Below are 23764 nucleotides of genomic sequence, written 5' to 3' on the forward strand. Positions count from 1 at the left end.
TGGCTGAAAAACACTGATCGAAGGCTCCATTTACGTCACATCAAATATTCCACTTTGACATTTTTTGGAGGACAAATATTGCATATTTTTTGTTTGCCATATCAAAAATTATGTATATGTATAATTGACAGAGCTGAACAATTATATGAGTGGGACCCTTTTGGATACCTGAGGATTTTAGTAGGACTTTGTCATTGATCAAAAAGTAATGACTTAAAGTCCATGTTTTTTAATGATTTATTGACCTATTTAAGGCTTTAACTCCTTCACATCAATTATCCAACTTAAAAAAATGTTGTGGGGGGGAATATTGTTTATTTTGTGTTGTCACACCAAACGCCATAATACATAAAAAATAACTTTATATTGACTAGGGCTGCAGCTAACGATTATTTTTCTATCGATTAATCTATAGATTATTTTTTTTCGATTAATCGGTTAATCTATAGATTATTTTTTCGATTAATCTATAGATTATTTTTCCTTTTACCGATTTTTTTTTTTTAATTTAAAATGAAGAGGAAAAAATAAATGTAGGCCAGTTTTTTCAAAAGGCATGGCTTTTATTTACAAAAAAAAAAGTATGGCCACTCAGTCAACATTGACAACAACATGACAAAATATTCTGTAACAATGTAAACATTTAAAACTTTTAACATTTAACAAAATTAAAAGTAGCTTATTTGCTTTTTAATGTGCAAATATAAAAGTAAACATCTTAATATTCTGGAATAGTATAAGCATTTCAAAAGTAAAAGTATTGCTTATTTTGCTTTAAAATGTGCAAAAATAAAGATAAACATCCAATACAAAAAAGTGCAAAACGGAAATATTCTGTAACAAGTGTAAACATTTCAACAAAAGTAAAAGTATTGCTTATTTGCTAAAATGTGCAAAAATAAAGCTAAACATCCAATACAAAAAAGTGTACAGTGTAAACATTTCAACAAAAGTAAAAGTATTGCTTATTTTGCTTAATAACACAACAATGATAGTATGATTAAAGTGAAAGTTAATTGTTCGTTTGTACATAGTATATGTAACTGTTAATGTTGTAAAAGGTATTTGCACAACTAATTAACGTTAGCGTTTGTGACACGTCTTGTGCCGTGGGGTTCTTTCAGGACCGACTGACTGAACGCCAGACGGCTTTGCCAGGTTTACAATCTTTTAATTTTACACAAAGTCTTTTCTCTTCCAACTGCGCGGATCGCGCACCTGGGCACGATTGCGGCGTCGCTCCCGGCGCGCCCCGCCTCGCCGCTCGCTCGCCGCTGCGGCCGCCTCTCCACAGCGTTAAAGAGGAGCGCGTCTTTGTAAACACTGAACAGGCACGCCAAACGCGCCTCTCAGAGCGAAACGGTGCTTTAGTTTATGAATTTACAACGCAGATACAAATGACACATTCATGTTTTTGTGTAATAATGACAACGTATACGCACGCGGACGATTGAGTTGTTGATGGTGATGGCAAGAACGCTGTCGGGGGTTTTCTTTTCAAATGTTCGTTCATAGCCGTTGTGCTGCTATGATAGGCCATTTCCGCTCGACACAGTGTGCATACAACAACATTATTAGGCCGTTTATTGAAATACTCCCACACTTTTGACGACTTTTGGCGTGCTTTTTTCCCCTCGCTCGCATCGTCTGCTTTGCGCTCCGCCATGACAGTAAAGTAGTGTGACGTAAATATGCGACGCGCCGACGCACAAAAACGGCGTCGACGTATTTACGTAACCGATGACGTCGACTATGTCGACGCGTCGTTTCAGCCTTAATATTGACAGACCGGAAGTTGACCCAAATATTTAATTAAGTGTTGAAAAAATGCATATAATGTATTGGTTTGATAAATGGAAAAATATCTAAATCAGACCTGGGTAAATTGAGGTCCGTTAAGCATGTGAACAGCGGCAATCACAAATTACAAAATACAATTTAAAAAAACATCTATGTCGTGCGTGCAATACAACTGTGCTGCTTTTATTTTGAAAAGTGTTATTTATGGACGTGTGTAACCTGTGAGTGAAGGTGCACAGCGACAAGTGATTACCCCCGAGACGCTAAAAAGAGAAAAGTTGATGACGAATGCCGTGTTTTCAACAAGACATGGACTGCCAAGTATTTCTTTACAGAAATTAAAGGTGAAGCCGTGTGCTTAATTTGTGGTACACAGCTTGCTGTGTTTAAAGAATATCATTTGAATCGCCACTACACGACGAAGCACGAGGAAAAATACCGGAATCAGTCTGATGAAGTGCGTGCAAGGGAGGCTGATGCGTTGATGGTAAAACTGCAAACCCAACAAGGACTTTTTGCCAAATTTCACACCCCCAGAGATGCAGCTGTCAGGACAAGTTTCGTCATTTCTCACAAAATCGCCAGAAAAAGTAAGGCGTTTTTTGACGGAGAGTTTATTAAGGAGTGCTTATTGGACTGGAAGAGGGCGCATTTGAGAACGTGTCACTCTCCCGACGCACTGTAACTAGGCGGGTTGAGACCATCGCTGGCAACTTGGAGCTTCAGCTGAAGAACAGAACGGTCGACTTTGACTGTTTTTCCGCTGGCTTTGGATGAGAGCTGCGATGTACGTGACACCGCCCAGCTGCTCATCTTCTTACGTGGGATAACTGCAGACTTTCAAATCACGGAGGAGCCGGCAGCCATGCAGTCAATTAAAGAGACAACCACAGGTAATGACTTGTTCACATAGGTAAATGCGTGTTTGGACTTGGTAGGACTGAAATGGGACGAGCTGGCGGGTGTGACAACAGATGGTTGTCCAAATCTGACGGGGGAAAATGTTGGACTTTTAAAGAGGATGCATTAGAAATTGACATTTTTGCATTGTATTATACATCAGGAAGTGTTGTGTAAGACGGTGTTAAAAATAAAACCATCAAAAGCAATCTGCTTTTGTATAAAGTTAGGTTAAATTAAATTATTATTATTATTTATCTTACGGTATATCAAAAATAATTTGAGCAAAATTTAATTGAAATATTGTCGGTGTGGCCCTCCAGCAGTGCTCAGGGTGCTCATGCGGCCCCCGGTAAAAATTAATTGCCCTCCCCTGGTTTCATACTTGCCAACCCTCCCGAATTTTCCGGGAGACTCCCGAAATTCAGCACCTCTCCCGAAAACCTCCCGGGACAAATATTCTCCCGAAAATCTCCCGATTTTCAGCCGGAGCTGGAGGCCACGCCCCCTCCAGCTCCACCTGAGTGAGGACAGCCTTTTTTTTTATGACGGGAGGACAACAGGTTGACAAGAACTAAATCATCCAGACTAGAGATAAATTGTATTATGTGTATCTTACCTTAAAATAAACATATTTTTTAATTAAAAAAAATAAAAAAAAAATACATTTTTACTATATTTTGCTAAAAACATCAAAATTAATTGTATTTTTATTTGTATATTTTCTGACTCCTTATTACATCCAGCCATATAATTATACATTAAAATAAACATAATGGAAATAATACATTTTAAATTATCATAATAATTCATTAAAATGACCATATTTAATTATTAAAATAATTGCTTGTTTATCAACAACTTTAGCATTTTATTCATTACATTTTAAAGCTCTCAGAAGCCAAGTTATGTTATATTCCTTAAGATTTATTTATGCAAGTTTGAAGTATCAATTATCTAAACACAGTTTTGTTTGCATATTTTCAGGATATATATATATATATATATACACAGGTAAAAGCCAGTAAATTAGAATATTTTGAAAAACTTGATTTATTTCAGTAATTGCATTCAAAAGGTGTAACTTGTACATTATATTTATTCATTGCACACAGACTGATGCATTCAAATGTTTATTTCATTTAATTTTGATGATTTGAAGTGGCAACAAATGAAAATCCAAAATTCCGTGTGTCACAAAATTAGAATATTGTGTAAGGCTAATACAAAAAAGGGATTTTTAGAAATGTTGGCCAACTGAAAAGTATGAAAATGAAAAATATGAGCATGTACAATACTCAATACTTGGTTGGAGCTCCTTTTGCCTCAATTACTGCGTTAATGCGGCGTGGCATGGAGTCGATGAGTTTCTGGCACTGCTCAGATGTTATGAGAGCCCAGGTTGCTCTGATAGTGGCCTTCAACTCTTCTGCGTTTTTGGGTCTGGCATTCTGCATCTTCCTTTTCACAATACCCCACAGATTTTCTATGGGGCTAAGGTCAGGGGAGTTGGCGGGCCAATTTAGAACAGAAATACCATGGTCCGTAAACCAGGCACGGGTAGATTTTGCGCTGTGTGCAGGCGCCAAGTCCTGTTGGAACTTGAAATCTCCATCTCCATAGAGCAGGTCAGCAGCAGGAAGCATGAAGTGCTCTAAAACTTGCTGGTAGACGGCTGCGTTGACCCTGGATCTCAGGAAACAGAGTGGACCGACACCAGCAGATGACATGGCACCCCAAACCATCACCCAACCATGCAAATTTTGCATTTCCTTTGGAAATCGAGGTCCCAGAGTCTGGAGGAAGACAGGAGAGGCACAGGATCCACGTTGCCTGAAGTCTAGTGTAAAGTTTCCACCATCAGTAATGGTTTGGGGTGCCATGTCATCTGCTGGTGTCGGTCCACTCTTGGCAAGTATGGTTTAAAATCATACGGCCTTCTGTGGTTCTCATCTTCAGACAGATATTCCTGCCCCCAGACATGTTTTTCTCTAAATTTGGCCCCCCAAGTCAAAATAATTGCCCAGGCCTGCTCTAAATGGTGAGTCATACTGTACTGTCATGAGTCACATATGTACACGTGTAATACCACATTTGGCCACAGTTAGGGTGTGGCAGCAAAGCGCCAGACCCAACCCACGATGACGTCATCGGGATGTAAATAGTCCGCATCGAGGCCCGCTCGGTCTTTTTCACTCTCCTGTTAGTGCGGGCCGGCGGCTCCTGTCCTGTCTCCCGAACCTTTAACACCAAAGCGGCAAAATGATCATCTACAGGGACATTATCTCGAGTAAGTAGTCTTCATGTCGCCACCTTTCCGCCGGCACGACCCAGAAAAGTTGTTTTTAGCGGTTCGTAAAATAGTTTGGTCATGCGCGCTACTTGACTCGTGCTAGCCAATGCTAATGCTAATGCTAACCGGATGACGCCATAACATTACCATTGTTTGCCTTTTTTTCCGTCGACGCTATTTGGGCGTGTTATTCAAACGGTGAATTAATTCTCTTAAAAGTGTGGTTTTAATTACGGGGCGAGGCGGCTTTTTTCCCCCCCGTGAAGGCTCATGGCGTGTCGGCGTCACGTGGCAGCGTGTTGCAGATGTGCGGGAAATGTTCGCTGCTAAATTTAGCATGTTGAAGCTAACATTAGCATGCTAACGGAGTCTGTTCCTGCCGAATAATCGTCACGTTCCCCCCCCCCCGCAGATGATGAGCTGTTTACAGACGTCTACAAAATCACAGACAACCCCATCTTCTACGAAGTTGAAGGAAAGGTGAGTCAATGGAACTTAAGGCCAAGTCCACACGAACACTGGAGAGTTTCAAAAAAACATATTTGGTGGCTAAAACCGTCTCCATCTACACTGCAAAAAGTCAGTGTTCAAAAACAAGGAGAGAAAAAATACAAAATAGGGGTATTTCACTTGAACTAAGCAAAATTATTTGCCAGTAGATCAATGATGAAATCTTAACATTGCAACACATGCCAATACGGCCGGGTTAACTTATAAAGTGCAAATTTAAATTTCCTGCGAAACTTCCGGTTGAAAACGTCTAGGTATGATGACGTATGCGTGTGACGTTGATGGTTGAAACTGAAGTATAGGGCAGGGCCGACATCCGGGCAACTGAGCTACATACGGGTTCTTCGAGCCATAGCAACCTGACTGGCGTTGAAAACAAACCGTCGCCATTACTCTTTAACCTGTCGACCTGCGCTGATTAAACCCGTCATTCTGCCTCCAAAATGCCCCAAAACTGTGTTGTTTTTGGTTGTGCAAACCACAACTGGAAACAGGGAAAACAAAGGTCGTATTTTGTTCTGCCAAAGCGTGCTAAAAGCCCACAGAGACGAGACAAATGGCTCGCAGCTTTACACCGGGAAAACGAGGACGGTTCTCATTGGAGTCCCCCAAAATCCCGGGTCGTGTGTTCAGATCACTTTGTTTCTGGTAAATATAAGGAACAAAAATCCACCTTCTTAACCACAACTTGGCTATACCGTCCATGCTAATGTTGAACCCGTTGAATTTTTACTGAATAACGTTCGACAGCTGAAGTTGTTGTTGTTGCACAACAATAACATGCGGTATAAAGGCTATTTCCAGTAATTCAGCAAATAATAAATCATATTACTGAACTGAATTTGAATGAGCTCTCTACAGATATAATAAATATACAGATACTGGTAGCCACCGTGTCATCCTTATTATCATTTATCAACATACCTTGGGTGATTTAACAATTTTTATGTGATTTATTCGTTATATAACAACCAAAGCTAACAACCGACCTGGTGCGCTTGTGAGGTAGACATAAAGATTTCCAAATTCCATGTCCGGCCATTGTGTAGGATTATCAGTCCACGCATCTGCCGGAAGGCGGTAAGGGCAGTCGTTTAATCCAACTACAGAACATTTTAACTCGTATCTTAACCTAGCCTCACTGGAAAGACTATTTACATAATCATACGCCATTTAGAACAGTTTAAAATACCGTGAAACCTCGTTAAATGCCTTTTCTGTCAATGCTGTGTTCGCTGTGAGCTGGTTTGTTTTCAACGAATTCAATATGGCGACCGGTTGCTAGGGGATTGGCAGGCGGAAGTGACGTAGGTCCGCCCTCGCCTATTGGGACGCCATTGTATCCAATACAAAAAGCTCAGTTTTCATCGCAAAATTCCACAGTATTCTGGACATCTGTGTTGGTGAATCTTTTGCAATTTGTTTAATGAACAATGGAGACTGCAAAGAAGAAAGCTGCAGATGCGATCGGTTTATTAGCGTCTGGTTACAGCAACACAACCAGGAGGACTTTGACTTGGATAGCAGACGCGCTATCCGACGCTAGCCACCGACCGCATCGATGATCGGGTGAAGTCCTTTGTCGATCACTGGAACGCAGGTGAGCTTCGGTGTTGATGAGCGGTGGAGAGCTAATGTTTTTATCAACAGCATTGTTAAGCTTCGCCAGGCTGGAAAGCATTAACCGTGTAGTCACAGGTCCATGGTTTAATAGTATTGTTGATTTTCTGTCTATCCTTCCAGTCAGGGGTTTATTTATTTTGTTTCTATCTGCAGTTAAGCCCAATGCTATCACGTTAGCTCCGTAGCTAAATTGCTTCACCGATGTAGTGTCATGGAGATAAAAGTCACTGTGAATGTCCATTTCGCGTTCTCGACACTCATTTTCAAGAGGATATAGTATCCAAGGTGGTTTAAAATACAAATCCGTGATCCACAATAGAAAAATGAGAGTGTGTGGAATCCAATGAGCCCATGTACCTAAGTTACGGTCAGAGCGAAAAAAGATGCGTCCTGCACTGCACTCTAATACTTCACTCTCACGTTCCTCATCCACAAATCTTTCATCCTGGCTCAAATTAATGGGGTAATCGTCGCTTTCTCGGTCCCAATCGCTCTCGCTGCTGGTGTAAACAATGGGGAAATGTGAGGAGACTTTCAACTTGTGATGTCACGCTATTTCTGGTACAGGCAAAGCTTTTTTTTATCAGCGACCAAAAGTTGCGAACTTTATCGTCGTCGTTCTATACTAAATCCTTTCAGCAAAAATATGGCAATATCGCGAAATGATCAAGTATGACACATAGAATGGATCTGCTATCCCCGTTTAAATTAAAAAAATTCATTTCAGTAGGCCTTTAAAGCTGCAAGCAGTGATGGACGGGGCCGACTTTGACGGCACATAAAATCCAAACCGGAGCAGTAATTAAAACTCTTTGGTCAACTTTTAATCAGAAGGTTTCAATCTCTCTCCTGTGCTAGTTTGAAGCCGACACGATAAACGCGCTCAGAGGAGATAATGTTTGAAAAAAGGTGACCGGTTTTTAATAAAACAATTGAAGGGGGAATTGCAAACTTCCTGTTGATTTTTGCCGGGGATTGTCAATATATGAAATGTAGGCCCAAGTGAGACCTACATAGAGGTTTTTTTTTCATGTCTTTAAGACATTCCTACTGGAAGTTACAGGCAGGAAATTATGGAATGGATTAAGTAAAGAAGTTAAACATTGTACTGATATGATCCAGTTTAAGAGGTTGTTCAAGATAATAGTGCTTACAAAGTACAAAGAAGAATTATGACAATTGGACATGATGTAAAGTGAAATGATATGACATTGTGTGATGTATTATAATGTAAGTGTGTTCATGTTTGAAATAAACTAAAGAAAGAAATCCAATCAATCCAATCCACTTTATTTATATAGCACATTTAAACAACAAAAATGTTTCCAAAGTGCTGCACAACAATATTAAAAACAATATTCAAATATTATCCTTAGCTCCACCAATGACTGAATAAAAACAAATAAATATAAAACCAATATAAATATGATTTAAAAACAATTTTAAAGGGTCAAACCAATTAAAACCGTAAATAGAAATCAAAATGTATAAAAAAAAAAAACACAGACAACAGAGGACCACACAACTCACGTAGTGTTAAAAGCCAAAGAATAAAAGTGGGTCTTAAGACGAGACTTGAAACACTCCACTGTGGGAGCAGTTTGAACATGGAGGGGCAGAGTGTTCCAGAGCTTAGGGTCGACTACAGAGAAGGCCCTGTCTCCCCTGGATTTAAGTCTGGTCTTGGGCACCACGAGCTGGAGCTGGCTCTCGGAAATAAATACCATAACCCTTGTGTGGTGTTCAGTGTTGGGTTAGTTACTGAAAACTAGTTAGTTACGAGTTACTTAATTTCAAAAGTAACTCCGTTACTTACACCAAAAAGTAATGTGTTAATGTGAAAAGTTAAAGTGCCAATGATTGTCCTCTGCATTTGACCCATCCCCTTGTTCACCCCCTGGGGGGGTGAGAGGAGCAGTGGGCAGCAGCGGTGGCCGCGCCCTGGAATAATTTTTGGTGACTTAACCCCCAATTCCAACCCTTGATGCTAAGTGCCAAGCAGGGAGGTAATAAGTCCCATTTTTATAGTCTTTGGTATGACTCGGCCGTGGTTTGAAGTCAAAACCTACCCATCTCAGGGCGGACACTGAGAGAATAATACAATCTGTTGATCAACTTATGCATTTGCATCACTGAACTCTGCTAAGCAATGTGCTCTACATACAACACACAAAGACAAAGATATGTTTCAAAGGGCCAATTTATTTCAGGCCAGAACAAATTTGACATAACTATTTTAAATATCTGCAACATAACATACATAAGTAACAAACAAACAGCATAATAACATGTCACAACATAGCTGTAAACCTGGCTTCACCCAAGGAAGGCACACATGACAAACACACAAAGCCTAACCAGGCGTTTTTTTCTCTCAAGGAATTGTGAAATAAAATCATCAGGAGATCAACACTGTACTGAAGCCCAAAACATCCTACGCATTTTCCCAGTTTTAGTTTAGAGATAAGGAAAGATTGGCCTGGCCCACTAGGATCCCTCTTTATGTTTGTGAACTTTATAGTCTATACATTTAGAGTGTTGTGATAGTCAAACACTCTAAAAGTCTAGAATAAAAGAGTATATAAGAGAATTGCAGGGTGTATACTGTCAGTGCTGAATGATGAGCATAGGCGTGTTTTCTTTAGCTTGCTTTCCATGTTTATGTACTCAGTGTCCAGGTATGTGGAAAATGTCCGTGGCGTTTGACGCCCGGTATCATTCTAATTAGCTGCCTGAAAGCGGGTGACTCCACTGTAGAAATAGCCTGCATGACTTCTAGCACATACACTCTATCAATGTTGTCCTGCTAGCAGTCCCCCTGTTAAAATCCAGCCGGTGAAGTGGCATCGGAGTCTTGTCTCTCTTTGTAGTTGTTTCCTCATATTACAACACAATAAGTCAGATATGTAACACTAGCGAGCAGTATGATGATGTATTACAAGCATTTAACCATGGATACAGTTATATAGTACATATTGTAGTTGTATGGAAAAATGGAAGCAAGACACGTAAATTAACTTCAAGATTGGTCGTTCGACGCCGACTAAAACATAAGATAATGTTGTATCTTTCTTATGACACACAGCAAATAAGTCTTGCTTGTCAAAGTTGTCCCATCAGGTGGAGGTTCCACAGCGATCATATCCAAAACAGCTGACTGTCATTAGTGCTGGCGGGAGTGTCGCTAAGCCCTTTTTGATGTGTATACATACAATAAATCCTCTTGTTTAAAGGCAGTGTTGTTGAGCTTGGAAATGACTAGTCTACGTTTGTGCCGTGGATACGCTAAGCGGACAGTTTTGGATCTCTAGTGCAAAAGTCTGCGTTTTAAAGACACAAGTATGCGTCTACGTGTGGACAAAAGGCTTAAACGCAGAGATAAGTATGCGTTTATTAAGTATTTGTTGATGTCTAAAACCAATGGAATGTTATATACTGTAATAACAAAACGACACGCGTGAATGATGTCATAGTTTCTGTTATTGCTAACCTCTCTCTGCATGCCAACATGTATTAGTTGTAGGTATCTGTGTAATACAGAGCAACAGTAAGAGCATTTTATTCAACCAAAATAGACACGTTGTTAGAAAATTTACAAGACTTTCTTCTGTTTGATACTTTACACTTTTGGTGATACTACAAATTTGGGTGTGCATCCAATACCAAGTAGTTACAGGATCATACATTGGTCAATAATTAAAGTTCTCTTATGTCCAGGTATGTATTTCCTGACTTTATAAACAATAACAAAAACAACAAGAGATTTTGTGATGATAGAAAATATCAATTTAATCATTGTAGTATCAACTATATACGGCTCTTGCAGGGTCTGCCCTAGCTTGCTAAAATACCTCACGGGTGTGGCCACCATTGCGTCATCATATAATTTGCGTCATCATTGTTTTATCTTGTCCATAACAAAAGTACTGGTATTTTCTAAAGGCAGTACAGTTTTTACTTTTTTACTATGGTATACTATACAGCCTACTGTCCCCATTAGTTTTCTTGGGATACTGCACAGTAACACAACACAAGTGGTGTGCATCAGCTGCAGCGCACACAAACTTCCTAAAACCACTTTAGATTGGCCAGCAAGCCAAGGACTCGAAACACGACCATTGTGATTTAAAGAGTTTGAAAAGGGGGAAAAAACTCAAGTCTCATTTAGTCGTGCAACCCTAGTTCTGGGAGAAACTGACCCGTTTCCCATCGGTGCTAACCTCAGTGTGGTGTGTTATGTTGAAGTGTCTGGTACAGATAAAAGATCTCTTCAGGTTTAGACGTGTGTGTGTGTACCGGACAAATTTCTCGCGTGACAGCAGCCAATGTCGCGTCTACTTATAGATGTCTATGGTTTGCGCCCTCTAGACATCTGTGTAAATGTGTCAAACTGCTCCTTTAAGTGTGATTGTAACAGCCATGTTCCGTGGGTACTTTATCTCACCCTTGACACCTGACCCAGGTGGATATTGTAGCATCAATCACATACATACTTTATTCATTCACAACTTAGCATGAGAAATTGGCGCTGAATTTTCTGCTTTCTGCTTCTTAATTTCTCACAGATATTGTCAAAGCTCCCAGTCCACTCCAACTTCATCCTGTGTAGTGCAATCAGGTTTATAATCCACAACTCCACCGTTAAAAAGTCGATTTAATCTGTTTTGCATGCCAATTTTGCCTTGATGCTTACTTTGGGGTGTTGTGGAACGTTGGTGAGGGGTCTCTTTTTGGAAAAGAGGAAGTGTTTCTGCTCTGTTTGTTCAGTTAACAACTATTACTTCCTAACTTTCATTGGCCCCAAAAGATGAACAAAAACGTGGTTTACTAATATATGAACACCATTTCAAACACTAATAAAGTTCTTGCAGTACAAAATGTTTTCAATCTACTTTGTCCCCACTTGTTTATAGTACATCACCATGGCGCACGGGGACATCGACGGTTCTTTAATCGGAGCCAACGCGTCCGCTGAAGAAGCGGCGGAGGGCACGGACTCGTCATCGGTCTCTGGCATTGATGTGGTCCTCCACAACAAACTGCAGCAGACAAATTTTGATAAGAAGTCCTACGTGAGCTACATTAAGGAGTACCTGCAGAAGTAAGTACACACCTTCACATTCAGACCTCCACCATGGCAGGAAGTTTTCTTAGAGATTTAAAACCACATTCATCCATTTAAGCTGAACCGTTTTGACTCTCTACACCAGTGTTTTTCAACCACTGTGAGATATTGTCTGGTGTGCCGTGGGAAATTATGCAACTTCACCTAATTGGTCCCCCAAATTTTTTTTTGCAAATGTAATAATTAGAATCTGCAAATAATGTGCCGTTAATTAGTGTCTTTGCTGTGTAGAGCTCGACAGGGTAACCATGTAATATCAGTAGGTGGCAGCAGGTAGTGAATTGCTTTATAAAAGTCGGAATGTGTCGGGTGAGGCGAGGATGGGTTGTTGTGATCCCAATATGCAAACCACAGCGGGAGGCAGGGTGGAGGTAAAAAGGTACGTAATGCTTAAACCAAAAATGAACAAAAGGAAAAGGCAATGAAGCATAGAGATGGTTATGCAAAACCAAAGTAAAACTGAACTGGCTACAAAGTAAACAGAAACAGACTGCTGGACGACAGCAAAAACTTACGGCGTCCACAAAGTACATCCGTACAGGACAGGACAATCAACATTGTCCACACAAAGAAGGATAGCAACAACTTAAATAGCTTTGCATGCTAACACAAAGCAGATGCAGGGTATAGCGCTCAAAGGAAGACAGGAAAACACCAACAAAACAGGAAGGGCCACCAGAATAAGACAAAAACTAAAGCATTACACAGGAAAACACCAACAAACTCAAAATAAGGCACGACGACCTGGTGGAAAAACACTGCTCTAACCAATCAGTCCAGGCATGCGCTCCGTCACTGTTACCATGGTTTGTTTTCATTACTAATCTTTATTTCAATAACAATGCACTGTCTTTTCTGGACTGGAGAGCACATCGATGTAAGCCACACCCACTAAATTTGAATAGAAAAATAAAATTTTCCATATATTGGCTAACCTGACTCTTGCCAGATCCTTGTAGTTGGCTGAGCTCCTCACAAGGATCTGGGACTTCTCAAGAGGAGATGTATTTCAGAAGGCGGGGCCTTGTAAAGAAAAAAATCATTGTATGTGATTGGATAAAACACCTGTCCGTTATCTTCAATGAGGAGCTACGTCAAGCACTCACTTGGAAATCTAAACCCTGTCAGAAGAAGAGCCAAAACATCCTTGCCACCAATAAATGCCTTCAAAACCCTTCTCTGTTCATCTTTTAAAGAATGAATATTCGATAGATTGGACAAAACAGTTGCAATAGCAGAATCAATGTCAGCACACGACTCCTCTTGTTGTTTGAATCAGTCGCTACGTCACATTTATGAAATCCTGATTGGTTCATTATTTTTTGCTATCTGGAAGGAGTTTGCAATGCCTTCGAACTCCGCCAACTACAAGGATCTAGCGAGAGTCAGGTTTTGTATTAGCTGTACCGGATATATACTTTGTGAAATGATGTATTTACACAGAAAGATTTTGTAAATGTTTATTGATGTACCTTAATTGTTTCCAAACAGTGTCTGTAACACGGCAGTAAAACAGATACCGTATTTTCCGCACTATAAGGCGCACCTAAAAACCACAAATTTTCTCAAAAGCTAACAGTGCGCCTTATAACCCGGTGCGCTTTATTACGATTCATTTTCATAAAGTTTAGGTCTCGCAACTACGGTAAACAGCCGCCATCTTTTTTCCCCGTAGAAGAAGCGCGCGGTGCATGCTGGGATATGTGACGTTTCATTTCCATTTGTGTGTTTATGTAAAGACCCCAAATGGCTCCTATTAAGTGTGTTGTCTGTCTAATTATAAATAATGCAGACGAGGCGTGTTAACTGAGTTCTCAACGTTTTCTCACAGCGTGCTCATAACCACATTCGAACTCCCAGCATACAACATCGCTTCTCAGGGCTACCGCGCATGCTCGTAACTATCGTTGCATGCTGGGTAGTGTAGTTGTTATATTTGCTAGCTCATAACAGCACATTGAGAGACACGCTGACACGCTTAATTCAATACTCGCCGTCATTCCGGGTGGATTGACAAAAGACCTCCAGCCGCTAGATATTGGTGTCAACAGGGCATTCGAAGCTAGACTGCTAACTGCGTGGGAACTTCTCAGGGCTACCGCGCATGCTCGTAACTATCGTTGCATGCTGGGTAGTGTAGTTGTTATATTTGCTAGCTCATAACAGCACATTGAGAGACACGCTGACGCGCTTAATTCAATACTCGCCGTCATTCCGGGTGGATTGACAAAAGACCTCCAGCCGCTAGATATTGGTGTCAACAGGGCATTCGAAGCTAGACTGCTAACTGCGTGGGAACAATGGAAGACAGAAGGCGAACACACCTTCACTAAGACGAGGAGGCAGCGCCAGACGACGCCAACATCTGCCAGTGGATCGTAAATTTGCCCAACTTTTCACTTCGGACACCGAAGACGAAGGATTTACGAATGAAGAATAACTTCAGAAAGTAAGCGCTATGTTTATTTTGTGTGTTGTGACATTAACGTTCAAGCAACATTATGTTGCAATTGCTCTGCACTATTTTGAATTTTACTATGTTTGTGATTTCACATTTGCGTACATTTTGGGAGTGAACAGAGTTGTTAGAACGCTGGTTTTTAATATATTATTAAAGTTTGACTGACCTATCTGACTGTTTTTTTGACATTCCCTTTAGCGCAGCGTAGGCGCGGCTTATAGTCCGGGGCGGCTTATTGGTGGACAAAATTATGAAATATGTAATTCATAGAAGGTGCGGCTAATAATCCGGTGCGCCTTATAGTGCGGAAAATACGGTAATCAAACAAAACAGAAGTCATGGTCATGGACCCACTAGCTGCGGAAGCTAGCTCTCCATCAGCTAAACAGACTCAGTACTCCACGGTGACGTTTTGGTGAATTTACGAAAATAAAACAATACAAAAAGAATGCCATTGTAAATTAATAATACTAACACAAACACTCGTAAACGTGTTGGCATATAAGCTAATGACGCTAGCTTCATTACATTACAATAGCACATGCATGAAAACACTCCTACAGACATCGCACAGTTCAGTAAATAAGAATTATTTTAGTTATATTGTAAAACTTACAAACGTTGCTTGGAGTGATGAATAATCATACCAGCAGGAACACTATGGACAGCTTGAAGACGGAACAGCACTTGTACTTCCGGTTGAAAACTATAAACAGCAGGAAACACTGTAAAGGTTCACTCAGCAGCACCTGCAGTGAGCAAACTCCTCCAAAGACGGCGCCATAGCACAAACACACAGTTTCACTGACTTTTACCTTTATGAATGTTTGCATTATGGCGTTTGGCGAATAAAAATGCATAAATTGGATAGATAGTACTTTATTCATTCCTTCAGGAGAGTTTCCTCAGGAAATTTTTTGCACGGTTTAATAAGCCGCAGGGTTCAAAGCAAACAAAAAAGTAGTGGCTTATAGTCTGGAATTTACGGTAATATAAAACATTGCATACAAAAAAGTTTCAGGAATACAATATTTATTTGTAAACTAAAGAAAGCCCAATGATCTGATGTGACAAATGTCTTTTTTTACTACTTTATTTCCATGGAACACATAAAGAATGTACTATTTGTTGAGCTGCAGATCTACATTTAAAGGACTCATGCTTGTTTTTCCTTGTGGTCTTTATAACATGTCATGGTGGTTCTTTGGACCAAATGTTGCATCAATTGTTTGACGGACTATCTTCAGGCCAGACCCCTTTCAACTGTGTCAACACCCCTTCAGACATGTTTACAGTTAGAACTACCGTATTTTCCGCACCATAAGGCGCCCTGGGTTATAAGCCGCGCCTTCAATGAACGGCATATTTCAAAACTTTGTCCACCTATAAGCCGCCCCGTGTTGTAAGCCGCATCTAACTGCGCTAAAGGAATGTCAAAAAAACAGTCAAATAGGTCAGTCAAACTTTAATAATATATTAAAACCAGCGTGATGTGGGCGCGCATGGAATCGTATATCAACATGGACGGAGCTGCGTGAAGAAAGCCACCCGGCCTCTTCGCGTAAACTTAAACTTACCTTAACCACTCGCTCATCTTTTCTTCATCCATCCCTTCGAGTTAGCTTTTATGATGACGCCGGCTGGAAAGGTCTCTTTTGGCAAGGTCTTCCTTTTGAATATCACCATGGGTGGAAGTTTCTGGCCATTAGCATGGCAAGCTAGAACCACAGTGAAGGATGACTTCTCATTCCCTGTGGTGCGAATATTCACCGTACGTGCTCCCGTTGTATCCACAGTGCGGTTCACTGGAATATCAGTTGCTGTGAAATAGTAATCCGTGTGCGGATGGAGAGATTGCGTCTTTTCATGAACCGGATCCTTGTCGCTTAGTAGGAGCCATTTTGTGGTCTTTACAGATGTAAACACACAAAGGAAATGAAACGTACGGTAATATCCGCGCGCTTTTTCTTCTTCTACGCGGGCGGGTGGTTGCTTACAGTAGAAGAAGAAGCGCTTCCTGTTCTATGGGGGCGGGTGCTTACCTTGGCGGTTGCTTGCGTAGAAGAAGCGCTTCCTGTTCTACCGGGAAAAAAGATGGCGGCTGTTTACCGTAGTTGTGAGATCGAAACTTTATGAAAATGAATCGTAATATTAATCCATATATAAAGCGCACCGGGTTATAAGGCGCACTGTCAGCTTTTGAGAAAATTTGTGGTTTTTAGGTGCGCCTTATAGTGCGGAAAATACGGTATACGTTACCTTTCATTAGAAATGGCAACAAAGAGGATTTTTAGCAGGTACAGTACGGAAGTGATTGGTATGGCCCCATTCCTGGGTGGGTCTTGCGTGAGAGGAAGAGGTGGATTACCGTATTTTTCAGAGTATAAGTCGCACCTGCCGAAAATGCATAACAGAACATAAGTGGCACTGGAGCCCGGCCAAACTATGAAAAAAAAACTGCGACTTATAGTCTGAAAAATACGGTAATCATTTTTGTATTACATTGTAGAGACTATCTTTTCAGACGCACATCCTTTTCTTCTTCTTTGCCCTCTTTCTGACACCACCATTTATTGTTGTATTTGCACCTGTGCTCCACACATGAGAGCTGACTTGTGATTGGTCAGAAGGTGACATGGCTACTTGGACACTTTGATTCATCTTGAGCTTTTACTGGCGTACGCCCATATTTGGTAGGACACCCACACAACTTTATACATAAGTGTATGGTCCGCAAAATACTTTTAAAAACTCATTTATTTTCACATGATAAAAAGTAACATTTTTAAGGGTGTGGCGCTTTTATTTTGCAAAGTAGTTCATTTACAGAACCCGGCTAACTTCCTGTTTCCACTTTAGAACTGTGCATGCAAGTGACGTCATACTGGATTGTGATTAGGATCAAATTTGACTTGGAATCTAATTGAGAAGATTATTGAAATCAATCAATAAATCAGAAATCTGGAACAAATATGTCCTGCAGTGTAAACACAATCATAGTGGAACTGAAGCACACAGGAAGTTTGCAGCAAGAATGTTGGCCAAAGTTGGAAGAAGGTTTGTTCTCTTTGATGAAAGTTTGCTTTCACCTGCAGAATCCGTGCCAATCTGGAGAAGACTAACCCAGAGCGTGTGGAGAAATTCATGGCAGATTCCAGCAAGGAAATGAAGAAAATTATCTCAGACGTTAAAAACCTGGCGGTGGGCACATCAGCAATTTTCACCATTATCACATCATTTTCACCATCACCATCACCCTCATTTTTGCCATCATCATCATCACATCACCATCATTTTCACCACCATCATCACATCATTTTCATCATCATCACATCATTTTCACCATCATCACATTATTTTCACCACCATCATCACATCACCATCATTTCCACCACCATCATCACATCATTTTCACCATCACATCATTTTCACCATCATCTCATCATTTTCACTACCATCATCACATCATTTTCACTACCATCATCACATCATTTTCACCATCATCACATCATCATGATTGTCAACATCATTTTCACCACCATCATCACATCATTTTCACCATCACATCATTTTCACCATCATCACATCATCATGATTGTCAACATCATTTTCACCACCATCATCACATCATTTTCACCATCATCACATTATTTCCACCACCGTCATCACATCATTTTCATCATCACATCATTTTCACCATCATCACATCGTTTTCACTACCATCATCACATCGTTTTCACCACCACCATCGTCACATCATTTTCACTACCATCATCACATAATTTTCACCATCACATCATTTTCACCATCATCATGATTGTCAACATCATTTTCACCACCATCATCACATCATTTTCATCATCATCACATCATTTTCACCATCATCACATTATTTTCACCACCACCATCACATCATTTTCACCACCATCATCACATCATTTTCATCATCACATCATTTTCACCATCATCACATCATTTCACCACCATCATCACATCACCATCATTTTCATCATCACATCATTTTCACCATCATCACATCATTTTCACCATCATCTCATCATTTTCACTACCATCACATCGTTTTCACCACCACCATCGTCACATCATTTTCACTACCATCATCACATCATTTTCACCATCATCACATCATCATGATTGTCAACATCATTTTCACCACCATCATCACATCATTTTCATCATCATCACATCATTTTCATCATCATCACATCATTTTCACCAACATCACATTATTTTCACCATCATCACATTATTTTCACCATCATCACATTATTTTCACCATCATCATCACATCATTTTCACCACCACCATCACATCATTTTAATCATCACATCATTTTCACCAGCATCACATCATTTTCACCATCATCACATCATCATGATTGTCAACATCATTTTCACCACCACCATCACATCATTTTCACCATCATCACATCATTTTCACCATCATCACATTATTTTCACCACCATCATCGCATCATTTTCATCATCATCACATCCTTTTCACCAGCATCACATCATTTTCACTACCATCATCACATCATGATTATCAACATCATTTTCACCACCATCATCTCATCATTTTCACTACCATCATCACATCATCATGATTGTCAACATCATTTTCACTATCATGATTCTCACCACCATCACATCATGACATGGTCACCATGACAACACGTTGCGTGATGGCATCCCAATGTGTCCTGCAGTTCTTCACAGGAGAGTCCATGAACCCAGACGGCATGGTGGTCATCCTGGACTACCGCGAGGACCAAGTCACACCTTTCTTGCGCTTCTTTAAGGACGGTCTGATTGAGGAGAAATGTGTAAGTAGTCTTTGTCCACTCTCACAATTATTGAGTAGAAATGTGTAAGTAGTCTTTGTCCACTCTCACAATTATTGAGTAGAAATGTGGAAGTAGTCTTTGTCCACTCTCACAATTCCATCCATCCATCCATTTTCTACCGCTTATTCCCTTTGGGGTCGCGGGGGGCGCTGGAGCCTATCTCAGCTACAATCGGGCGGGAGGCGGGGTACACCCTGGACAAGTCGCCACCTCATCGCAGGGCCAACACAGATAGACAGACAACATTCACACTCACATTCACACCCACTCTCACAATTATTGAGTAGAAATGTGGAAGTAGTCTTTGTCCACTCTCACAATTATTGAGTAGAAATGTGTAAGTAGTCTTTGTCCACTCTCACAATTATTGAGTAGAAATGTGTAAGTAGTCTTTGTCCACTCTCACAATTATTGAGTAGAAATGTGTAAGTAGTCTTTGTCCACTCTCACAATTAGTTTCACTCTTTCTAAACCGCTTACAGCTGAGAAAAATAGACATTTTATTATTATTATATATGTATATTTTTTGTTAACCATTTCTGAAAATAATGGTTAGTCAAAAGGATGAATAAGAATTTCAACTTTTGCTTCTTTTTCAAAATATTGCGACTTTAAAAACATTTTTTTCTTTCATATTTCAACAGCTTTTTGTGTTTTTTGTTTTGTTTTGTTTTTTACAATATAAGTAACATGACTCATTTATATTTAGACTTGAGATGATTTGAATGTGGATGATCAAATATAATTATTATGGCTTAGAACATCACCTTTGGGTTGCATGGAGATGCCCTAAAAAATGTTTTAATTGAATATTTTTTTAAATTAAGAAATCAATTTAGAATTGGGATGAATAAGAATCGCAATTTAAATGAGAATTGATTTTTTGTGTGAAGTCAACTTTTCCCACTGAGGGTCGCAGAGTGACAAATGAAATCATGTTATTTTCACTTTTGAAAAGCATGATGGTAATATTCCTTCTATGTTGCTACATTGTTGATTACAAGTTGTTTTTAAAGTCCAAATATAATTTGCATGGTAGTTTTAATGTTGCAACCTTTTCTTGTTACATTTGAGCAGTTAGTTTATTTTGTAATATTCCTTCATCTACTTGATGTGTTGCAGTAACCAGCTGGACCACCTGCTGCTGCTTCTACAGACTAACTTATGTTCCTTCCTTCTTCATCACGATTAGTGATCACACCAAGAAGGAAGGAATGTGCTGAAGGTTTCAGGATTTGGACTTTGGATGTTTTAGCAAAAACATGACAACTCAACTTTTGTCCCACTGGATTACTTTCTGATTACATTCAAAATTCATCTCCTCTGGTTTCATTTGAAAATAAAGATGACTTCTACCGCTACGACTTGCACTCAAACTGTCTTTACCTTACCAAGTACCAACGTTAACACACAGTATCATCTTACTCTTAAGTATTCATTCAAACAAGACACCATCATCACATCATTTTCATCATCATCTTCACCAACATATCATTTTCACCATCACATCATTTTCATCATCTTCACCATCATCACACCATGTTCACCACCATCACATCATTTTCACCATCATCACATCATTTTCACCATCTTCACATCACATTTTCACCATCATCACATCATTTTCACCATTTTTATCATCACACAATGTTCACCACCATCACATCATTTTCACAATCATCACATCATTTTCATTATCTTCACTATTTTCACCATCACATCATTTTCATCATCTTGGCCATCACATCATCACACCAGTTACCATCCTCACATCATTTTCACCATCTTCACATCACATTTTCACCATCACATCATTTTCACCATTTTTATCATCACACCATGTTCACCACCATCACATCATTTTCATTATCTTCACTATTTTCACCATCACATCATTTTCATCATCTTGGCCATCACATAATTTTCACCATCATCACACCAGTTACCATCATCACATCATTTTCACCATCTTCACATCACATTTTCACCATCTTCACATCACATTTTCACCACCATCACATCATTTTCACCATTTTTATCATCACACCATGTTCACCATCACATCATTTTCACAATCATCAGTTGATTGTGAAAATGACATCATTTTCACCATCATCACATCATTTTCATCATCACACCATTTTCACCATCATCACATCATTTTCACCATTTTTATCATCACACCATGTTCACCACCATCACATAATTTTCATTATCTTCACTATTTTCACCATCACATCATTTTCATCATCTTGGCCATCACATCATTTTCACCATCATCACACCAGTTACCATCATCACATCTTCACATCACATTTTCACCATCATCACATCATTTTCACCATTTTTATCATCACACCATGTTCACCACCATCACATCATTTTCACAATCATCACATCATTTTCATCATCTTCGCCATCACATCATTTTCACCATCATCACACCAGTTACCATCATCACATCTTCACCATCTTCACATCACATTTTCACCATCATCACATCATTTTCACCATTTTTATCATCACACCATGTTCACCACCATCACATCATTTTCACAATCATCACATTTTCATTATCTTCACTATTTTCACCATCACATCATTTTCATCATCTTCGCCATCACATCATTTTCACCATCATCACACCAGTTACCATCATCACATCATTTTCACCATCTTCACATCACATTTTCACCATCACATCATTTTCACCATTTTTATCATCACACCATTTTCACCATCATCACATCATTTTCACCACCATCACATCATTTTCACCATCATCACATTTTCATCATCTTCACCATTTTCACCATCATTTTCATCATCACACCATTTTCACCATCATCACATCATTTTCACCACCATCACATCATTTTCACCATCACATTTTCATCATCTTCACCATTTTCACCATCATCATCACATCATTTTCAGAATTAGAATATTAAGTGATTCTTTTGCACGTAACACTTTGAGAATGACTTCTTCAGCCAGGTCACGTGACTGATATGTCGGAGGATCAAAGGCATGCATTTGGTTAGTAAACACTTCATTACAACATGGTAGTATAAATGGAAAAGATACCATTGTTTCATTTTTATTTTGACCAAAACCTGCTTTCAACAAATATTAGAAACTTTCCAGGCTTGGATAATAAAGGTTTGCAATTTCAATATTGGATAAGTTGTACAAGGAATGCAATGTCATGCAGTACATATTTACCATGTCAAAATGGAAACAAATGGGAGAAAAAAAAACATTTTCTACAGGCCATATAAAATGAAGTCACCTACAACATTTTTTGCTTCACTCCAACGTTCTTCGACATAAAAAGATGCATTAACTGATTTCATATTTCGTTTGCAGGAATCTTTGATAGTTTATTGGCTAATATTGTAAGACACCGTGGAAGAAACAAAGTATAACTAGTCCTAAGTGTCCCAATACTTTTGTCAAGTATTAGTCATAAGTGTCCCAATACTTTTGTCTACTTTTAGTCTAAAGTGTCCCAAGACTTTTGTCTAGTGTACCTACCTTATCTGCATTGTGTGGGCACGTTGGTGCTTCCTGCTTTTAAGCAGCCATCTTAAAAAAACAGCAGCGCAGCGGTTCTTTGAAGGCTCATAAAATCAAAACCGGAGCAGTTAGAAAAAACGCACTTCTGTCCTTTTAATCACAAGGGTTTAATCTCTCTCCTGTGTTAGTTTGAAGCCGAAACGACAAACGCGCTCAGAGGAGATAGTTTTTGAAGGAAGGTGACCGGGTTTTACAAAAAATATTGTTTTGAAGGGGGAATAGCAAACTTCCTGTTGATTTTTGCTGGGGGTTGTCAATTTATGAAATGTAGGTCTAAGTGAGACCTACATAGAGGTTTTTGTTTTTATGTCTCTCGACATTCCCAGTGGGAGTTACAGGCAGTTTTGTCATTTTTTTCTTCCGAGGAGCAGTTTTTTTCTGCGTTTTATTCAAAAATTGCGCTAGAGCACAATTTTGAGATTTGGGGTTAGGTTTTTTTTTATTAGATCGCAATTTTTGCCAGTCCTGATGTGTGTGTTCAATTTGGTTAGTTTTGAAGCATGTTAAGAGGGTGAAAATACAGCTCAAAGAGGCAAAAGTTACTGTTTTTAGTACTTTTTTGTCTTGAAGGGGGAATTGCCAACTTCCTGTTGATTTTTGCCCGAG

At 39.5% G+C, this 23764-nt stretch overlaps 1 protein-coding gene across 1 annotated transcript; it reads left to right on the forward strand.

The window, feature by feature from the left end:
• The first annotated feature begins 4824 nt into the window (after positions 1 to 4824).
• On the forward strand, positions 4825 to 20940 carry tpt1 (tumor protein, translationally-controlled 1). The gene is made up of 6 exons (XM_061926076.2): positions 4825 to 4990; positions 5406 to 5473; positions 12040 to 12227; positions 17808 to 17913; positions 19442 to 19558; positions 20702 to 20940. The coding sequence occupies exons 1-6, from the start codon at positions 4963 to 4965 to the stop codon at positions 20702 to 20704; spliced, it is 510 nt and encodes a 169-aa protein (XP_061782060.1). The 5' UTR covers positions 4825 to 4962; the 3' UTR covers positions 20705 to 20940.
• The last annotated feature ends 2824 nt before the right edge of the window (positions 20941 to 23764 follow it).

The sequence above is a fragment of the Nerophis lumbriciformis genome, linkage group LG31 (genome assembly GCF_033978685.3).
Source record: "Nerophis lumbriciformis linkage group LG31, RoL_Nlum_v2.1, whole genome shotgun sequence".
NCBI classification, from domain to species: Eukaryota; Metazoa; Chordata; class Actinopteri; order Syngnathiformes; family Syngnathidae; genus Nerophis; species Nerophis lumbriciformis.

Excerpts from the sequence above, each read along its gene's own strand:
- tpt1 (XM_061926076.2), top strand. The coding sequence starts at position 4,963 with ATGATCATCTACAGGGACATTATCTCGA. Across the intron at positions 12,228-17,807 it reads ATTAAGGAGTACCTGCAGAA|AATCCGTGCCAATCTGGAGA; the intron begins GTAAGTACACAC and ends TTTCACCTGCAG. Across the intron at positions 17,914-19,441 it reads CAGACGTTAAAAACCTGGCG|TTCTTCACAGGAGAGTCCAT; the intron begins GTGGGCACATCA and ends TGTGTCCTGCAG.